This window comes from Ciona robusta, chromosome 1 (genome assembly GCF_009617815.1).
Source record: "Ciona robusta chromosome 1, ASM961781v2".
In the NCBI taxonomy this organism is placed as follows: domain Eukaryota; kingdom Metazoa; phylum Chordata; class Ascidiacea; order Phlebobranchia; family Cionidae; genus Ciona; species Ciona robusta.
This window is the reverse complement of record NC_143235.1, coordinates 11,233,731-11,252,143: the sequence shown is the minus strand read 5'-3', so window position 1 is coordinate 11,252,143 and position 18,413 is coordinate 11,233,731. Positions and strand designations below refer to the sequence as shown.

General features: G+C 35.7%; 4 protein-coding genes across 4 annotated transcripts; 1 reads left to right on the top strand and 3 right to left on the bottom strand.

Annotated features, from left to right (window-relative positions):
* Positions 1-246: 246 nt before the first annotated feature.
* LOC149743149 (protein LSM12-like) lies at positions 247-4,922 on the top strand. The gene is made up of 5 exons (XM_089883441.1): positions 247-588; positions 936-1,069; positions 2,129-2,238; positions 3,790-3,928; positions 4,374-4,922. Exons 1-5 carry the CDS (start codon positions 444-446, stop codon positions 4,425-4,427), a joined length of 582 nt encoding a protein of 193 aa, XP_089739567.1. The 5' UTR covers positions 247-443; the 3' UTR covers positions 4,428-4,922.
* A 732-nt stretch (positions 4,923-5,654) lies between these two features.
* Positions 5,655-8,286, bottom strand: LOC149743148 (uncharacterized). Its single transcript, XM_089883145.1, has 5 exons — positions 8,108-8,286; positions 7,768-7,926; positions 7,407-7,586; positions 6,255-6,575; positions 5,655-6,072 (listed from the first exon to the last, which is right to left on the bottom strand). The coding sequence occupies exons 1-5, from the start codon at positions 8,208-8,210 to the stop codon at positions 5,825-5,827; spliced, it is 1,011 nt and encodes a 336-aa protein (XP_089739271.1). The 5' UTR covers positions 8,211-8,286; the 3' UTR covers positions 5,655-5,824.
* A 3,076-nt stretch (positions 8,287-11,362) lies between these two features.
* On the bottom strand, positions 11,363-14,263 carry LOC149743147 (uncharacterized). The gene is made up of 5 exons (XM_089883191.1): positions 13,097-14,263; positions 12,753-12,911; positions 12,392-12,571; positions 11,917-12,237; positions 11,363-11,742 (listed from the first exon to the last, which is right to left on the bottom strand). The coding sequence occupies exons 1-5, from the start codon at positions 13,197-13,199 to the stop codon at positions 11,495-11,497; spliced, it is 1,011 nt and encodes a 336-aa protein (XP_089739317.1). The 5' UTR covers positions 13,200-14,263; the 3' UTR covers positions 11,363-11,494.
* Positions 14,264-16,126: 1,863 nt separating this feature from the next.
* LOC149743146 (uncharacterized) lies at positions 16,127-18,093 on the bottom strand. Its single transcript, XM_089883181.1, has 5 exons — positions 17,827-18,093; positions 17,498-17,656; positions 17,137-17,316; positions 16,679-16,999; positions 16,127-16,502 (listed from the first exon to the last, which is right to left on the bottom strand). Exons 1-5 carry the CDS (start codon positions 17,927-17,929, stop codon positions 16,255-16,257), a joined length of 1,011 nt encoding a protein of 336 aa, XP_089739307.1. The 5' UTR covers positions 17,930-18,093; the 3' UTR covers positions 16,127-16,254.
* Positions 18,094-18,413: the final 320 nt, after the last annotated feature.

The following is an 18,413-nucleotide window of genomic DNA, read 5'->3' as shown; positions in this document are numbered from 1 at the left end:
GATAGCCATTATTGCAATTGATTTGTTTTTCTTATCGTTAATATTAAAGTGAGAATAGCCGTTGTTTGCTAAGTTAACAGTTTGTTTATGGTAGGAAGAGATCATGTAATGCCTATTTAATGTATTAGGAATTAGGGTAGGGCGTATAGGCTACACATAGTAACTGGATAATGTATATCAGTACATGTAACATGTTTAGATGCTTTGTAAACATTATGTTTCTAATATGAATAATTTGACTTTATGTTTTAACTTTATTTCCAGATATTTAATTCTCATTCTTGAATTACTTTCCATTAGTTGTATATTTAAGTACTGCCGTATTTTTAAAGAACTTCACAAACTAAATTAGGAGTAATAAACCAAGCAGAATTATTACATGTGAAACAGCAATTCATCAACCTCACTGTGCTCAGCGACATCAAATTGAAACCAAGAAACAAATGCAAATAACGAGTATGGCGGCAACTGCTCCGTCTAATGACTACTTCTACCCTGGCAGTATTGTGAAATGCACCACCTGCCATGAAGAAGTTATTCAGGGGGAGGTCATCACTTTTGATCACGATTCCAAGATTTTGCTTCTAAGTATGTTAACAACTTGACATGCTAAAGCTAAACAGATCTTGTTATATCGTATTTAGTCAGTAATGCTTTCGTATAAGAATCTATGCTTTCGTATAAGAAAGCTGTACGTGTACAGTAATGTGGTAGAAAATAATACGCTTGAATAAATTGCAATTACTATGTAAAGTAACACATAGCCCAAACCTCTTAAAACTTTTTGTTTTTATTTTAGTAAGTTAAAAACAGCTACCAAATTGTTCTGTATACTATATTTTTACTTATTTATTATTGGATGCTGCCTATTACTAGATACACATACATCTTATGATTCATCTATTTAATAATTTAAATAAATGCTTTATTCACAGAGCAACCATCATCATGTGGAAAGTCAGATCTTAATAATGTTTCTATGTTGAACCTTGACCTAGTAAAGAGCGTGACATTAATCAAGGAATGCGACGCGCCTTTGCCTTCACTAACTCCACTCAGCTCATCTAAGGTGAATTTATAAATCTCCAAAAAAATTATGTAAATGTCAACTGTACCATAGTAAGTGACAATAACTATTCAAAAAAGTGGAACAGTGCAAAAGTTTACATGATTTGCTTCTATTTGTTTATCTGCACTTTTTTCATGTTTAGTTTTATTATATTTGAAATACTAATTTTATCCTTAGGGTAGATAAAGATAATGCATATTCCACATCATATAAATGTTATATTTGATCATTGATCCTTAAAACCAACTGTTAAATGTCACTTGTCAGTTGGTCATATCATATTAAAATTATGTGGCCCATGTTCATTGAATTCGTAATGCAACTACAGCTTGCTTTAATGATTCTGTATAGCAAGGGCAATCAAACTCAAATTAATTGGGAGGTGAAAAATATTTATTGTTATCGAGTTCAAGGTTTAAAAAGAACATACATGCAAGATGCACCTGGAGGGACTTTTTTATTGAGAAAGACTGCCCTTTCCCCCCTCCCAATGTATAGTCCTATTTCAATCTTATTTATATTCAGTGCACTAGTGCACAAGTGCAGTATCCATTAAAGTTGCCTCGGCTCACTATGTATAAATCCCAAGCACTGTGGCAAGATAACTTATATTTACTTTCCCTACCAATGTTATGACTCCTTTATGTGGTCTACTGCATGAATTATACATCTTTATTCAGGCGTGCCCATAAACGTCCATTATAGAACGCATTAACATATCTTAAAAGCAAATTGTTCACTTATACTGCTATAAGTTAGCTTTGTTTATAAAATACTATTTTTTCTGTTGTCATCAATCATTAATGTAACGCAATAATAAAGAGTTATATATATGTTTTTGTAAATAAGTTAAGATTATATGGAAAATGGAATATATCCTTAATTGGACATATTACATATAGTTATACCTTTTTCTACAATAAACATGTGAGATGTGACAGATGTATAAATTAGATCATACCAGTGCTTGAACTGTTAAATGAACAGATACAATATTCATTTGTTAGTACTTAGTACAGAACTAAAAACTGATTATATAACTTTTTGTTCTTTGTGAAGCTTTACCAGCGTTTCAATGAAGAGGTGGAGCTTAAGACAATGCTCGCTAAAGCACGAGACTCTGGCGTTTCAACTGAGGGGATCAACCTATACTTGTGCCTCAAAAAACTGTAAGTACCAGTGTTGCAATGATTTACCTTTTGTGTGCTAAAAATGTATATTAGTATTGTATATCGTATTATAAAATGTGGCACATAATAACTAATAAGACATGTTCTGTTTAACTCGGTATGTTTTATGTGTTTTGCATGTTTTTAAAACTGTTACCTGAAAATATTACTCTTTCAGTTTTAAGCAAATCAATTTTATCAGAAATAACAATGTTGTATTGTACCATCTTAAAACTATTGTATAAAGAACGTTAGCTTTACCTTTTAGTATTGGAAAAAAAAACTTTCCATTAATTTCAAAAAAATAGTAGCTGTTTAAATTGTTGGATTGTTATACAGAGGTGTTTTTTGTGGTTTAATTTTCTATTCCACACACAACCACCTATGCAAAATCATATTATGATACAGGATGTTACTCAAATTTTCCTCTTGACCATTTTCTCCACCCACGCATGTATTAACACTGTCATATTGCACATGATTAAACGGTAAACAGTTCTCCCATGGGTGGGTTGGATTGCAGACAGATGCAATAATCATTATTCATCATTTATGGAAACCAGTTGATGAGTCAACATTCATGACATTGTTTATATATACTGATCATTTTGGAAACATTAAAAGTTATATATTATTTCAAGCATCTTCTAATACTGTTATAGATTTTTAGTTTTAGTGCTATCCTTTTTAAATATTAAAATTAGGGGCTGAATTGAATTATAACGCTAGTTAGTTAATCTGTTTTGGGTTTTTTTTTACTAAGATGGATATATATATATATCTGTTAAATGTTTTTTAAGCATGATAAACCATTAGGCATATGAAATGTGGTTATTTTCTATCTGTTGCTATTTATGGGCGTTTAAAATCAAATATTTAGTATGAATAAGCTCTAAGACACAACCATGGTTGCAAAGTATAAAAAAGCCTCTTACAAAAAAACCTTACATTTTTTTCTAGGCACAATACATATTTATGAGTTTTTAACAGCTTAATGAAAGCCTCACATTTGTAACACAAGTGAAGTGGGGAATAAAATATAAACCATGTTAGAAACAAAGGTGTTGTCTCCTAGCTATTGCAATTGATGATTCTTAAAATGACTACCCCATTATCACTTACAATTTTCTGAAAACAAGAAACCAAATATGATGTTTCAATAAACTTTATGCATTTATAATAATTTAAGTTTTTATTTGAAAATGAATATTGCTTTAAGTTCTTTAACGTCATGTCAAATTCATCAAAAGTTTATGACATGTAATGGTAATGGATCCTCTTGCTTCACAATAATGATGTGTTTAAAGCTCACATAAACATTGTTTGCCATTAATAAAAACTTACAGTCTGTTTAAATATGTGCACCGTGTTGTGTTTGTATCTAGTTATCTAGTATGTATTCAATAAAACTATTTTATAAAGAAAGTAAATTTTACCAAATTAGTGAAGCTAATTTGATTTTACCTTCTAACTTTTTACTTGATATATATATATAGTGCATTTTTTGTGTTCTTTGTTTTGTGCCGGACTGATCAATTATATTTGTTCCAGCTTGCCTTGCACTCTGAAAGAACAATCAATCCTTGTTATGGATGAAGTTCTGGTTCAGCCTCCATATTTGACTAGTGACTGTGTGGCTAAAGATGCAAAAATACCTAACAGTCAATGTCTAGACCATGTTCGAGATTTAGTAAGTACAAAGTTACATGGTTTATTTATTTTGCTATTAGACTTGAGGTGTATAGATTTTGGTCATTTTAAATACCTTGGTTATTGCGAATTTGTTTTTAATTGATTGTTAGGGTTGTGTGAGTCACATAATAAAACCTATTGCTGTAATTGGCCAACAAGGCTTAAAACCCAGGTTTCATTGCGTTTGTCACAAAGGACCAAACCTATATAAAATGTAGATAGAATACTTCATAGCCATAAGTAGAGCGAAATGTATAAATTAAGTAAATTTTTTCTAATAGTGTGTCCACCTTTGCCTAATGTAACTGGTTGTTGGATATGATGTATTTACAATTTATCAAATGTAGACTAATGGGGAATTACCAGATGAAACAGACACGGTTATTAACAAACACACCATGGACTTGGCTATAATTCAAGCGTAATGAATTTTTTTTTTTTAGGTTGGAAGATTCCATAAAGGCGATAAATCAAAGTTACAACAAGGAAATTCTTAACCATCTTGTTTATTTATTTTTATTCTTATCGCTTTGTCCTAATGTATCAGTGGACAAAGCTACGTAAAAGGATTAGTCACAAAACCATATTATCATTACATGTTCCTAAATGTCAACCAATGTTCAAGGTTAATCAAGATTATCCTTGAAAAAAACAAAACAAAAAAGGTTTTACTTAAAATTCAAGTCCGCGCGAGACACTTTTAAAAAGTAGAACGCTTATGATTCAAGTTAACGTGAAACAATATGTTATGTCATGAAATGGTTAGACCGTGCACGCAGTGCATCTCTGTACCATTAAAGGCGTTTCAAAATATTTTCAAAATAACGTTATTGAAAATGGCCTTTATGGTTTTGGTGCTACGTTTACACTAAATATATGGCTTGACTCCTCCAACGTTTGGATCCAAGCAACTATGTGCAAACTTTTGGCCTTTACTCCAATCTGGTTTAGTTAAAGTTTGCTGTAAAACAATACAACACAGAGCGATTGTACATGGTTGGTATAGAATTGTTGTTCTCAGGTTCTGTGGTTTAAAAACCAGTTTGTATAAGTGGTTACAGAATACTGATAGTTAAACGACTTTAGGTACAAGAAGTGTCTACTCTGCAGGATATAGAGATTAGTTGTAGAATACAAATGTATACATCCAAGTTCGCCAGTGAACATGAAAGCAAGTTTTAGTGTAATTAGTGGGAAATAGACTCACTCAACTATAGGAAGAGTCATTGTCTACAATTTAGTTTCTACTACAATGAGTCTACTTAATTATATGATTTACATTCTGTGCGCTTTACTGTATCAATTTAAAACGCACCAATTCGTTTTGATTACCATGCACAATGACAATAAACTTTACTTATTTCCACCATGAGCTTTTTTCGCGTGAATATAACAGTTGTACTTTGTACCGAGTCAATATATCCTTCGTAGGCTAATAGATTTGAGTAATTCTATCACTGTAGTAGAGTGGGGAAGACGGGACACCTTTAGCACCGAATATTTAAATATCTTGATCGTGTTTTAAACAACTAACAACGGTCTAAGGGAGTTGTAAGGATAGGGGTTTATAATTTTTTGAATGTACTTTGTTTACCACCAAATGGGACAAGAAAGGGAATGAAAAGGTGTCCCATTTTCGCCACTCTATTATATATCTTGCTAAAGTTAACACAGCTCTTGCTATATTACTTTACAAAACTCTACCCTTGTAGATGATTTAGTAATTCTTTTGCACCTTGTATTCTTTATTAAACCTCAATTTTTTACCGATTTGATTACAATAAAAAAATAAAAAAAAAGGAACGGCAATACACATAAGAACACCAGGAACACATTTTAAAAATGGTATGTTTGTTTGCACAGTCACGAGCGAATGATACATAGTTTGCAAGAATTATCTGCACAACGCTCCTCCTGGTATCCCGGCTTCAACATCGCCTGTCGGGTGACAAGTGCACACAATTTCTCCGGTACAAAACACTTCCCACTGCCCGGTGAAGTCGTCGGGTCTTGCACAATTGGCTTCGCACTGACCTCCGCACCTTGGTGATAAGACTCCAGGAGCTGACTTGTCACAGACGCAAATCGAGTTCTCTGCCTGCCCTGAGCATGATCCGTTGCGACATTGGACGTCACAGCCGACTGTAGAAAAATTAAAACAAATGAGAAAAAAATATTGTAAATAGGTATCGGACATAAAATGAGGCACAAAGCGTGTCATATTTTTGCTTATTTTAAAAACTTAAGTTTGTTTGAAATCAGCTATATGTCCTCGTAATAAGAAACCGGGCGTGTTCGTTTGATGATAAATTTTCTTTGCTTACCTGCACCTCTTGGAACTTCAGTAAAAACCTCAATCGCAGCGGTTTCTGCTTCAACTGTTGTTGGGGGCTCAGTGGTTGTGTCTGGTATTTCACTTGTAGTTGGCAACTCAGTAGTTGCTTCAGTCAAAGGTCGAGCTGGTGCTACCAAAAGTCCCTCTACCGCCTCAGGTGGTGCGATAAGTTCACTTTCTCCACATTTTACGCACTTCTTGCAACTTTTTCTGCACCTTGTTTCCATCCATGTTTTATAAAGAGAAGCTGGACTGCAGTAGTTCATCACATCGGCCCAATATTGGCACTCGGCATCCATGTCTGCACAATCTATAAGAAAAAAAAAATTAACAAAAAAGCAAAGGTCTAAAATTTAACTATTGAGCACGGTAGTGGTCATATAGATCCTTTTTCGTCGAACAGTTGTTCTTGACTTTGTTGTTGCTGATAGGGCGATTTTTCCGCACTTATCCTAATTCTCAATTAGGCTATAGCATTTTTCTTTAATCTCTTGATTAAAATCAAATCGTAATATATATTTATAATTTTTAGACTAAATTTTCAGATTTAAAACCGCACTATTAGCGTGTGCTGTGCACCGAACCGTAACCTTTTTCCTATTGTTATCTTCGGTATAAACACCGCGTCTCTCGTTTCTTTGCTCTTTTAGTTTACCGCTCGCAATAAAACATTATGCAGCCGCCACAACATGAAGAACATTAACTTCAAACATTACCTATAATACTGCGTGATTACGGTTTATCCAAATTCACGAAAACTAAAGTCTTTAAGCGACGACAAGGTTAACTATAGTGTAAGTTTACATGTCAGCACATGGTACAGGAGTTGTACAAAGCGTATTTACACATATTCTTTACCAAACTTTCAATCCTTGTACGTCTTAAGTTTAATGAGTTAGAATACACGAATAAATGCAATCTATCTACGGCTCCACAGTCACCAATGGCGACTGAAACCCGCTTTGTTGGTTACTTTTGATTTGTTTTTGATCGATCTCGGTCGACCATTGTAGTGATAGGGTTAATTAATACTATGCTAATTAGTTTATATTGTGCTCATGCATTAGATCTGTGATCTCTTGTAATGTGAATGTTTAGGAATCATTTTTTTTATATAGGACCGTTTGTAGTATGGCCTTACCTTCCGTGCATGTTATTTGGTTAGATACGGACGACCTTGCGCAGTTATTAACCGGACATTTCCCACAAGACCTCTTGCAAACTCTTTGCACGAGGAATGACAACTGATGGTTGTTGCAGTAGGCAGGGGCGAGGTACGTTGCACAGAATTTATTCGTGTCTTGACAGGTGTCTGCTTCTTCTATATTCAAGAAAAACATGATTAAACGTAACTATTAAGGTCGTTGTGCCAAATTCGTAGTAACAGTTAGCGCATACACGTCACCAGCTATATTTAAAATCAGCACAGCAAATAGATTGTATCTCGAATGCAAAACAGTCTATATAAAAGTAAATGCAACTCAAGCTTATGCCATAATTACCTCCGCATGACCTAGGTTCAACATTAGGACAAAGTCGACAGGTACCGCATGATAAGGCACATTTCTCACGTACGATAATCCCGACGTAATTTGTGTGGTTGCAAAACGCTTTCATTCTGTCATGGCCACACCATACAGAAACATCGTCACATGTATCACCTAAAAAATATATGTTGTTAAAATTAACAGTTCATCTTGTACGTAACCGTGCGTATTAGCCATTTGGGTTGTTGAACGAATACGCGTGTTATAGCTAGTAACCTCATGACGTCAATAATAACATACCAATTGTGTTGCATATAAACCATTACTTATTCACTGTTCAGTCAGTTTAACTTACTGCAAGCTTGTTCTGAGCCTTCAAACACCGCTGATAGTTGTCGATGGTTTTCCATTGCATTGGTTGCGAGGACAGCTAAGGCGAGAATCATTAAACACTTCATCTTCTATTTCGTTTGTACTTGTTGCTTCTTTAAATTCCGTGATGTCTTTCTGCTCTTCTTTATATATCTTCTTGTTGTGTTTGAATTGTGGATGCCTTGACTATATGGAACTCATCTTTATATATACTGTGTCCAAACCTTTTTCCTCATATTTCCATGAAGTATTGTTTATTAGAACACTATACACATGCCACTGATAATCACTGGGTAGGAGTTGTACATAATTGTCAAATAACGCACGATATAAATTCGTTGTACACATAGTGAGCTGTATGAATAATTACAAGGAACGCAATCTCGCTGAATAAGGGAACGGTATACACATAATGATGGAGTATTAGAATCTATTAGACGTTACCGACTTAATAATTACACGTTGAACAGACTCACAAACGGCACGTTCGTATAAATTTTGTTTAGTCGCAATTTACATGGAAGTTTAACGCATCCCATATACGTATAGGTAAATTCGTTTAACGTCGCCAACGTAATTCCAATTAGCATGACGATTTCATTCAATTGTTAAACAAATTTGAAACAAATACGTAATCTATATTTAAGTTATTTTATTTGACATTAAGTATTTTGCAAAAGTGTATCATTTTGTTGATGTTTCGTGCAATTATTAATCCACCCAGAAAGCTCTTACTGTATGACAATAACATATTTGTTAAAAATCGAGTGAATATTGGGGGGAGGGGTCAGTTAAGTTCGTGGTAAGATGGGACATTCCGTAAATCTATTTTGCTTGTCCCTTAACTGATATACGAACGGGCGATTTTGTTTATTAAGTAAAAATACCCATAATAGTTTTTGAATACTCATATTATTATATATATTTGTATTCACCATTTTTGTCCACTGTTTGCAATTGCCTTGTTTCAGCACTTTATTAACGTTGCTGTGTTCCCTGCGGCTGGTCTCATATTGCTGCGTGTCACTTGCCGCGCACTGAGAGTTTTCCTTCTCGTGGTTTTGTGTGTGTAGAATCAGTTCTCGTTGCGCGTATAGGAAAGGTCGTTTGTATACTGTGGAGAATCGTTGCATTTATTTATGACCGATTAGGTTGATGTTTGTAGTTAGCGGTTAGTTTATATTATAAGAGCGTTGTCAAGTGCAACGTCCTATATAAATTATGTTTATATTAAATTAGTTACTTTTTATATTTAAGTCATTCAGTGCAGTTCCCAGCAGAGTACGACAGACAGGACCCGAGTTGGCGGTTAAAGAAGTGTCCGGGACAAAACTAATGTTATATGTAACAATACTTTCAAGTTGTTTAGACTACTTGCAGTATATATAAGAAGACCTGATGTTTTCTTGGATTGTAAATAAAAACAGGTAAGTACATTATCGCATATAGTTAAACATATCTAAATATAAATATTTGCCGCGTGTTATATACAGTGCATAACGTTTGTTGGGAAATAACTACGCCTGTCAACTCGGTACCTCTCAAATCTGCGTGTTGGTTGTGTATATTTCTATCTCAGTCAGTATTGTTGTGGATCCTTTTTTGTCAAACAGGTTTTCTTATTGTTCTTGTTTTTTAGGAGACTTTTTCACACTTATCTTAATTCTTAATTTTATCATTTATTCTCTAATCTCGTGATTGAAATCAATTCATAATATATATACATTCATAAATTTTACATTCAATTTTTATAAATTTACACAAGTTCACTGTGTGAATTAAGAATGCATTCTGTAATTTCGATTGTAATTGCAATGTCGTCAGAAACATTAAACGGGAAGTAATCAACTTAGACATCACGTGATCGTTTGAGTTAGAAAGGAACAGCAGATCGGTAGACAAGAACAAAGTTGCTTTGATCAAGCAGGATTTGGTTTGACCATCAGTTTAGCCAATTACAACACGAATGCTGTACGCGGTTGTTCGATACCGTATATATATGTGGTGTAGTGGACATGTGCGGTTATGACTTGCCCCACCACTCAAGGGTAAATAAGTTATATTTTCTTTATCTATTTTATTATTCTTTTAATCTGTTGTAGTGTTCAGTTCTAAGTTAGTTGTATTTGTGTAACTAAATGTAACCGCAATTATTTATTAACCTTATAGTAGGGTAGGGGAAAGTCAGGACTCGGCATAATTCGTGTCCCTTTTTTTTAAAAAAAACTGTTTTTACCGGTACCGCGTTCATGCAAAATTGACAGCATTACACCACATAAGGTAATTATTAAAAGCACGTTTTGCTCGTCTGGAACGGCGTCCAATGGTGAGAACTTCGGAGTAATTCGCCATAATGATGGAGAACGCTCCCTGTTCAGTGAAAATGTGATTGGCAGGAAATAACAGCTTGATTTGCGAACGATAGATTCTGGTCGAAAAGGGTATAAAAGGTGGCAACGCTGATCAGAATTCATTTAGTTGATTCTTACCAACGAAAATGAAATCTGCAGTTGCCTTCATCCTCGTGATCTACTTCGCTGTCTCTACCGATGCTGCTCTAAGAAGTGCTGAAAAAGCTGGATATAAATTAATCGAAGCTCCTTCGCCAGAGGTGAGAATCCACGACCCCTTCGACAACCCAGCCGAATCGTTCACACTTTGCTACACTTATCATGATCAATGTGTAGAGATATAATAAAGTTTAAAACCGCTATGGTATTGTAGCTACAGAGACTTTTCGATATATACAAATGCTGCAGGAGCTATATGGTGTATAACTGTAACGTTGCTGCAGTTTTAGCCCTAACGAATAAGCGACTGCTGTTTATAACTTCATTATTGCTCTCCTCGTGATGAATGTACAAGTATATTGACGATATATAACGCAAATTATCACCGATAGACAGATTCTAACAGCAGCCAAATAACGACCCAGTCAGTCAGGTTGCCAGAAAGATCTTTAAAAAAAGACAAGACAGAGAGAGAGAGAGAAGGAAGAAGAAGCTGTTAAGGTCGGTCGCTCTTTAATAAAACAAGAGAAATGAGGTTTAAAGAGTAAGTACGTAACATAAATAGCATATTTTTAAATAACTCTTTTAGTACCCCTTTACGAGCGCCATATGTGATCGTGTAATAGTATAGATGGAATGCATTCTTTATGACGTTGCATTAGGTATACAATAACGTTGCTTAGCTCCATTTAAATTGCTCAAAAATCAATATTTAGATAGCCATATCGTATACTTAAAACAGTTTTATTAAAAACAAATTGCTGTCGAAGCAATAGAAAACAAACATTTAAATAAATATGCAATATCACAAAAATATTTTCGTTGTCAGTGACAAACAAATGGCACATAGTTTGCAAGAATTATCTGCACAACGCTCCTCCTGGTATCCCGGCTTCAACATCGCCTGTCGGGTGGCAAGTACACACAATTTCTCCGGTACAAAACACTTCCCACTGCCCGGTGAAATCGTCGGGTCTTGCACAATTGGCTTCGCACTGACCTCCGCACCTTGGTGATACGACTCCAGGAGCTGACTTGTCACAGACGCAAATAGAGTTCTCTGCCTGCCCTGAGCATGATCCGTTGCGGCATTGAATGTCACAGCCGACTGTAGAAAATTTAGGACAAATGAGAAAAAATATTGTAAATAGGTATCCGACATAAAATGAGGCGAAAAGCGTGTCATTTTTTGCTTATTTTGAAAACTTAAGATTGTTTGAAATCAGCTGTGTCCTCAGAATAATAAACCGTGTTTGTTTGATGATAAATTTTCTTTGCTTACCTGCACCTCTTGGAACTTCAGTAAAAACCTCAATCGCAGCGGTTTCTGCTTCAACTGTTGTTGGGGACTCAGTGGTTGTGTCTGGTATTTCACTTGTAGTTGGCAACTCAGTAGTTGCTTCAGTCAAAGGTCGAGCTGGTGCTACCAAAAGTCCCTCTACCGCCTCAGGTGGTGCGATAAGTTCACTTTCTCCACATTTTACGCACTTCTTGCAACTTTTTCTGCACCTTGTTTCCATCCATGTTTTATAAAGAGAAGCTGGACTGCAGTAGTTCATCACATCGGCCCAATATTGACACTCGGCGTCCATGTCTGCACAATCTATGAGAAATACTTTCTCAAAAACAAGCCTTTTGAAAAGCCTATTGACTTTGGTTTCTTCTGACATTATTCTACAGTTAAACCTAGATTGTACCAAGTATAATGATTTTAAGACATTTACATGAATTGACTTTCGTTTATAATATTATTTTACCTTCAGTGCATGGTATTTGGTTGGATACGGACGACCTTGCGCAGTTATTAACTGGACATTTCCCACAAGACCTCTTGCAAACTCTTTGCACGAGGAATGACAACTGATGGTTGTTGCAGTAGGCAGGGGCGAGGTACGTTGCACAGAATTTATTCGTGTCTTGACAGGTGTCTACTTCTTCTATATTCAAATAAAACATGATTAAATGTGACTATTAAGATCGTTGTGCCAAATTAGTAGTAACAGTTAGCGCATACACGTCACCAGCTATATTTAAAATCAGCACAGCAAATAGATTGTATCTCGAATGCAAAACAGTCTATATAAAAGTAAATGCAACTCAAGCTTATGTCATAATTACCTCCGCATGATCTAGGTTCAACATTAGGACAAAGTCGACAGGTACCGCATGATAAGGCACATTTCTCACGTACGATAATCCCGACGTAATTTGTGTGGTTGCAAAACGCTTTCATTCTGTCGTGGCCACACCATACAGAAACATCGTCACATGTATCACCTAAAAAATATATGTTGTTAAAATTAACAGTTCATCTTGTACGTAACTGTGCGTATTAGCCATTTGGGTTGTTGAACGAATACGCGTGTTATAGCTAGTAACCTCATGACGTCAATAATCACAAACGGACCAATTGTGTTGCATATAAACCATTACTTATTCACTGTTCAGTCGGTATAACTTACTGCAAGCTTGTTCTGAGCCTTCAAGCACCGCCGATAGTTGTCGATGGTTTTCCATTGCATTGGTTGCGAAGACAGCTAAGGCGAGAATCATTAAACACTTCATCTTCTATTTCGTTAGTACTTTTTGCTTAATTCTAGACTTCTTTTTGCTCTTCTCTATAAATCTTCTTGTTGTGTTTGAATTGTGGATGCCTTGACTATGGAACTCATCTTTATATATACTGTTATTGTGTCCAAACCTTTTTCCTCATATTTCCATGAAGTATTGTTTATTAGAACACTATACACATGCCAGTGATAATCACTGGGTAGGAGTTGTACATAATTGTCAAATAACGCACGATATAAATTCGTTGTACACATAGTGAGCTGTATGAATAATTACAAGGAACGCAATCTCGCTGAATGAGAGAACGGTATACACATAATGATGGAGTATTAGAATCTATTAGACGTTACCGACTTGATAATTACACGTTGAACAGACTCACAAACGGCACGTTCGTATAAAGTTTGTTTAGTCGCAATTTACATGGAAGTTTAACGCATCCCATATACGTAGTTAAATTCGTTTAACGTCGCCAACGTAATTCCAATTAGCATGACGATTTCATTCAATTGTTAAACAAAGTTGAAACAAATACGTAATCTATATTTAAGTTATTTTATTTGACATCAAGTATATTGCAAAAGTGTAACATTTTGATGGTACCTCGGGCAATTATTAATCTACCCAGGCTCTTACTGTATGACAATAACATATTTGTTAAAAAAAACGAGTGAATAGTGGGGGAGAGGTCAGTTAAGTTCGGGGTAAGATGGGACACTCTGTAAATCTATTTTGCTTGTCGCTTAACTGATATACGAACGGGCGATTTTGTTTATTAAGTGAAAAAATTCATAATATAGTTTTGAACTCATAATATTATATATATTTGTATTCACCATTTTTGTCCACTGTTTGCAATTGCCTTGTTTCAGCACTTTATTAACGTTGCTGTGTTCCCTGCGTCTGGTCTTATTGCTGTGTGTCACTTGCCGCGCACTCAGAGTTTTCCTTCTCGTGGTTTTGTGTGTGTAGAATCAGTTCTCGTTGCATAGCGTATAGGAAAGGTCGTTTGTATACTGTGGAGAATCGTTGCATTTATTTATGACCGATTAGGTTGATGTTTGTAGTTAGCGGTTAGTTTATATTATAAGAGCGTTGTCAAGTGCAACGTCCTATATGAATCATGTTTATATTAAATTAGTTACTTTTTATATTTGAGTCATTCAGTGCAGTTCCCAGCAGAGTACGACAGACAGGACCCGAGTTGGCGGTTAAAGAAGTGTCCGGGACAAAACTAATGTTATATGTAACAATACTTTCAAGTTGTTTAGACTACTTGCAGTATATATAAGAAGACCTGATGTTTTCTTGGATTGTACATAAAAACAGGCAAGTACATTATCGCATATAGTTAAACATATCTGAATATAAATATTTGCTGCCGTGTTATATACAGTGCATAACGTTTGTTGGGAAATAACTACGCCTGTTAACTCGGTACCTCTCAAATCTGCGTGCTGGTTGTGTATATTTCTATCTCAGTCAGTATTGTTGTGGATCCTTTTTTGCCAAACAGGTTTTCTTATTGTTCTTGTTTTTGGGAGACTTTTTCGCACCAATTCTAAATTTTATCATTTATTCTCTAATCTCGTGATTGAAATAAATTTATAATATATATACATTCATAAATTTTACATTCAATTTTAATAAATTTACACAAGTTCACAGTGTGAATTAAGAATGCATTCTGTAATTTCGATTGTAATTGCAATGTCGTCAGAAACATTACGGGAAGTAATCAACTTAGACATCACGTGATCGTTTGAGTTAGAAAGGAACAGCAGATCGGTAGACAAGAACAAAGTTGCTTTGATCAAGCAGGATTTGGTTGGACCATCAGTTTAGCCAATTACAACACGAATGCTGTACGGTTGTTCGATACATTGTATATATGTGGTGTGGTGGACATGTGCGGTTATGACTTGCCCCACCACCCAAGAATAAATAAGTTTTATTTACATTATTCTTTTAATCTGTTGTAGAGTTCAGTTCTAAGTTAGTTGTATTTGTGTAACTAAATGTAACCGCAATTATTTATTAACCTTATAGTAGGGTAGGAGAAAGTCAGAACTCGGCATAATTCGTGTCCCTTTTTTAAAAAATCTGTTTTTACCGGTACCGCGTTTATGCAAACTTGACAGCATGATACCGCATAAGGTAATTATTGAAAGCACGTTTTGCTCGTCTGGAACGGCGTCCAAGGGTGAGAACTTCGGAGTAATTCGCCATACTGATGGAGAACGCTGCCTGTTCAGTGAAAATGTGATTGGCAGGAAATAACAGCTTGTTTTGCGAACGATAGATTCTGGTCGAAAAGGGTATAAAAGGTGGCAACGCTGATCAGAATTCATTTAGTTGATTCTTACCAACGAAAATGAAATCTGTAGCTGCCTTCATCCTCGTGATCTGCTTTGTTGTGTCTGCCGATGCTGCTCCAAGAAGTGATGAAAAAGCTGGATATAAATTAATTAAAGCTCCCTCGCCAGAGGTCGGAATCCCTGATCCCTTCAACAACCCAACTGAATCGTTAACATTTTGCAACACTTATCGTAGTAATTGTGTACTGCTATAATAAATTTTAAAACCGCAATGGTCTTATTACTATAGAGAGTTAGCCATCAGGTTGCCAGAAAGATCCATTAGAAAGACAAGACAGAGAGAGAGAGAAGGAAGAAGAAGCAGTTAAGGTCGGTCGCTCTTTAATAAAACAAGAGAACCGAGCTCTAAAGAGTAAGTACGTAACATATATAGCATATTTTGAATTAACCCTTTTAGTACCCCTTTACGAGCGCCATATGTGATCGTGTAATAGTATAGATGGAATGCATTCTTTATGACGTTGCATTCGGTATACAATAACGTTGCTTGGCTCCATTTGAATTGCTCAAAAATCAGTATTTAGAAAGTCATATCTTATATACTTGAAACAGTTTTATTAAAAACAAATTGCTGTCGAAGTAATTGAAAACGAACAATTTAAATAAATATGCAATATCACAAAAATATTTTCGCTGTACAGTCCGAGCGAATGATACATAGTTTGCAAGAATTATCTGCACAACGCTCCTCCTGGTATCCCGGCTTCAACATCGCCTGTCGGGTGGCAAGTGCACACAATTTCTCCGGTACAAAACACTTCCCACTGCCCGATGAAGTCGTCGGGTCTTGCACAATTGGCTTCGCACTGACCTCCGCACCTTGGTGATAAGACACCAGGAGCTGACTTGTCACAGACGCAAATCGAGTTCTCTGCTTGCCCTGAGCATGATCCGTTGCGGCATTGAATGTCACAGCCGACTGTAGAAAATCAAAGACAAATGAGAAAAAATATTGTAAATAGGTATTGGACATAAAATGAGGCGAAAAGCGTGTCATTTTTTACTTATTTTGAAAACTTAAGATTAAGTTTGAAATCAGCTGTGTCCTCAGAATAATAAACCGTGTTTGTTTGATGATAAATTTTCTTTGCTTACCTGCACCTCTTGGAACTTCAGTAAAAACTTCAATCGCAGCGGTTTCTGCTTCAACTGTTGTTGGGGGCTCAGTGGTTGTGTCTGGTATTTCACTTGTAGTTGGCAACTCAGTAGTTGCTTCAGTCAAAGGTCGAGCTGGTGCTACCAAAAGTCCCTCTACCGCCTCAGGTGGCGCGATAAGTTCACTTTCTCCACATTTTACGCACTTCTTGCAACTTTTTCTGCACCTTGTTTCCATCCATGTTTTATAAAGAGAAGCTGGACTGCAGTAGTTCATCACTTCGGCCCAATATTGACACTCGGCATCCATGTCTGCACAATCTATGAAAGAAAAAGAACTATTTTAAAACAAAAATTTTTCAAAAACAATCGTTTCTTATGACAAAATTCTAGAATTAAACTAAAAGGTAAATGTTTACGGGACGCTTTTACTTATTTAGTTTTTAATATTAACGTACCTTCAGTGCATGGTACTTGGTTAGATACGGACGACCTTGCGCAGTTATTAACCGGACATTTTCCACAAGACCTCTTGCAAACTCTTTGCACGAGGAATGACAACTGATGGTTGTTGCAGTAGGCAGGGGCGAGGTACGTTGCACAGAATTTATTCGTGTCTTGACAGGTGTCTACTTCTTCTATATTTAAGAAAAACATGATTAAACGTAACTATTACGGTCGTTGTGCCAAATTCGTAGTAACAGTTAGCGCATACACGTCACCAGCTATATTTAAAATCAGCACAGCAAATAGATTGTATCTCGAATGCAAAACAGTCTATATAAAAGTAAATGCAACTCAAGCTTATGCCATAATTACCTCCGCATGATCTAGGTTCAACATTAGGACAAAGTCGACAGGTACCGCATGATAAGGCACATTTCTCACGTACGATAATCCCGACGTAATTTGTGTGGTTGCAAAACGCTTTCATTCTGTCGTGGCCACACCATACAGAAACATCGTCACATGTATCACCTAAAAAATATATGTTGTTAAAATTAACAGTTCATCATGTACGCAACCGTGCGTATTAGCCATTTGGGTTGTTGAACGAATACGCGTGTTATAGCTAGTAATCTCATGACGTCATTAATAACATACGGACCAATTGTGTTGCATATAAACCATAACTAGGTATAACTTACTGCAAGCCTGTTCTGAGCCTTCAAGCACCGCCGATAGTTGTCGATGGTTTTCCATTGCATTGGTTGCGAAGACAGCTAAGGCGAGAATCATTAAACACTTCATCTTCTATTTCGATTGTACTTTTTGCTTAATTCTAGACTTCTTTTTGCTCTTCTCTATAAATCTTCTTGTTGTGTTTGAATTGTGGATGCCTTGACTATGGAACTCATCTTTATATATACTGTTACTGTGTCCAAACCTTTTTCCTCATATTTCTATAAGGTATTGTTTATTAGAACACTATACACATGCCAGTGATAATCACTGAGTAGGAGTTGTATATAATTGTCAAATAACTTACGATATAAATTCGTTGTACACACAGTGAGCAGTATGAATAATTACAAGGAACGCAATCTCGCTGAATGAGGGAACGGTATACACATAATGATGGAGTATTAGAATCTATCAGACGTTACCGACTTGATAATTACACGTTGAACAGACTTACAAACGGCACGTTCGTATAAAGTTTTTTCAGTCGCAATTTACATGGAAGTTTAACGCATTCCATATACGCAGGTAAAATCGTTTAACGTCGCCAACG

Coding starts and splice junctions, on each gene's coding strand:
- LOC149743149 (XM_089883441.1), top strand. CDS start 444: ATGCAAATAACGAGTATGGCGGCAACTGCTCCGTCTAATGACTACTTC. Junction 2,239..3,789: donor TACTTGTGCCTCAAAAAACT/GTAAGTACCAGT, acceptor TATTTGTTCCAG/CTTGCCTTGCACTCTGAAAG. Junction 3,929..4,373: donor TAGACCATGTTCGAGATTTA/GTAAGTACAAAG, acceptor TTTTTTTTTTAG/GTTGGAAGATTCCATAAAGG.
- LOC149743148 (XM_089883145.1), bottom strand. CDS start 8,210: ATGAAGTGTTTAATGATTCTCGCCTTAGCTGTCCTCGCAACCAATGCA. Junction 7,587..7,767: donor TGAACCTAGGTCATGCGGAG/GTAATTATGGCA, acceptor TCTTGAATATAG/AAGAAGCAGACACCTGTCAA. Junction 6,576..7,406: donor CCAAATAACATGCACGGAAG/GTAAGGCCATAC, acceptor TTTTTCTTATAG/ATTGTGCAGACATGGATGCC.
- LOC149743147 (XM_089883191.1), bottom strand. CDS start 13,199: ATGAAGTGTTTAATGATTCTCGCCTTAGCTGTCTTCGCAACCAATGCA. Junction 12,572..12,752: donor TGAACCTAGATCATGCGGAG/GTAATTATGACA, acceptor ATTTGAATATAG/AAGAAGTAGACACCTGTCAA. Junction 11,743..11,916: donor TGAAGTTCCAAGAGGTGCAG/GTAAGCAAAGAA, acceptor AATTTTCTACAG/TCGGCTGTGACATTCAATGC.
- LOC149743146 (XM_089883181.1), bottom strand. CDS start 17,929: ATGAAGTGTTTAATGATTCTCGCCTTAGCTGTCTTCGCAACCAATGCA. Junction 17,657..17,826: donor AGGCTCAGAACAGGCTTGCA/GTAAGTTATACC, acceptor TATATTTTTTAG/GTGATACATGTGACGATGTT. Junction 16,503..16,678: donor TGAAGTTCCAAGAGGTGCAG/GTAAGCAAAGAA, acceptor GATTTTCTACAG/TCGGCTGTGACATTCAATGC.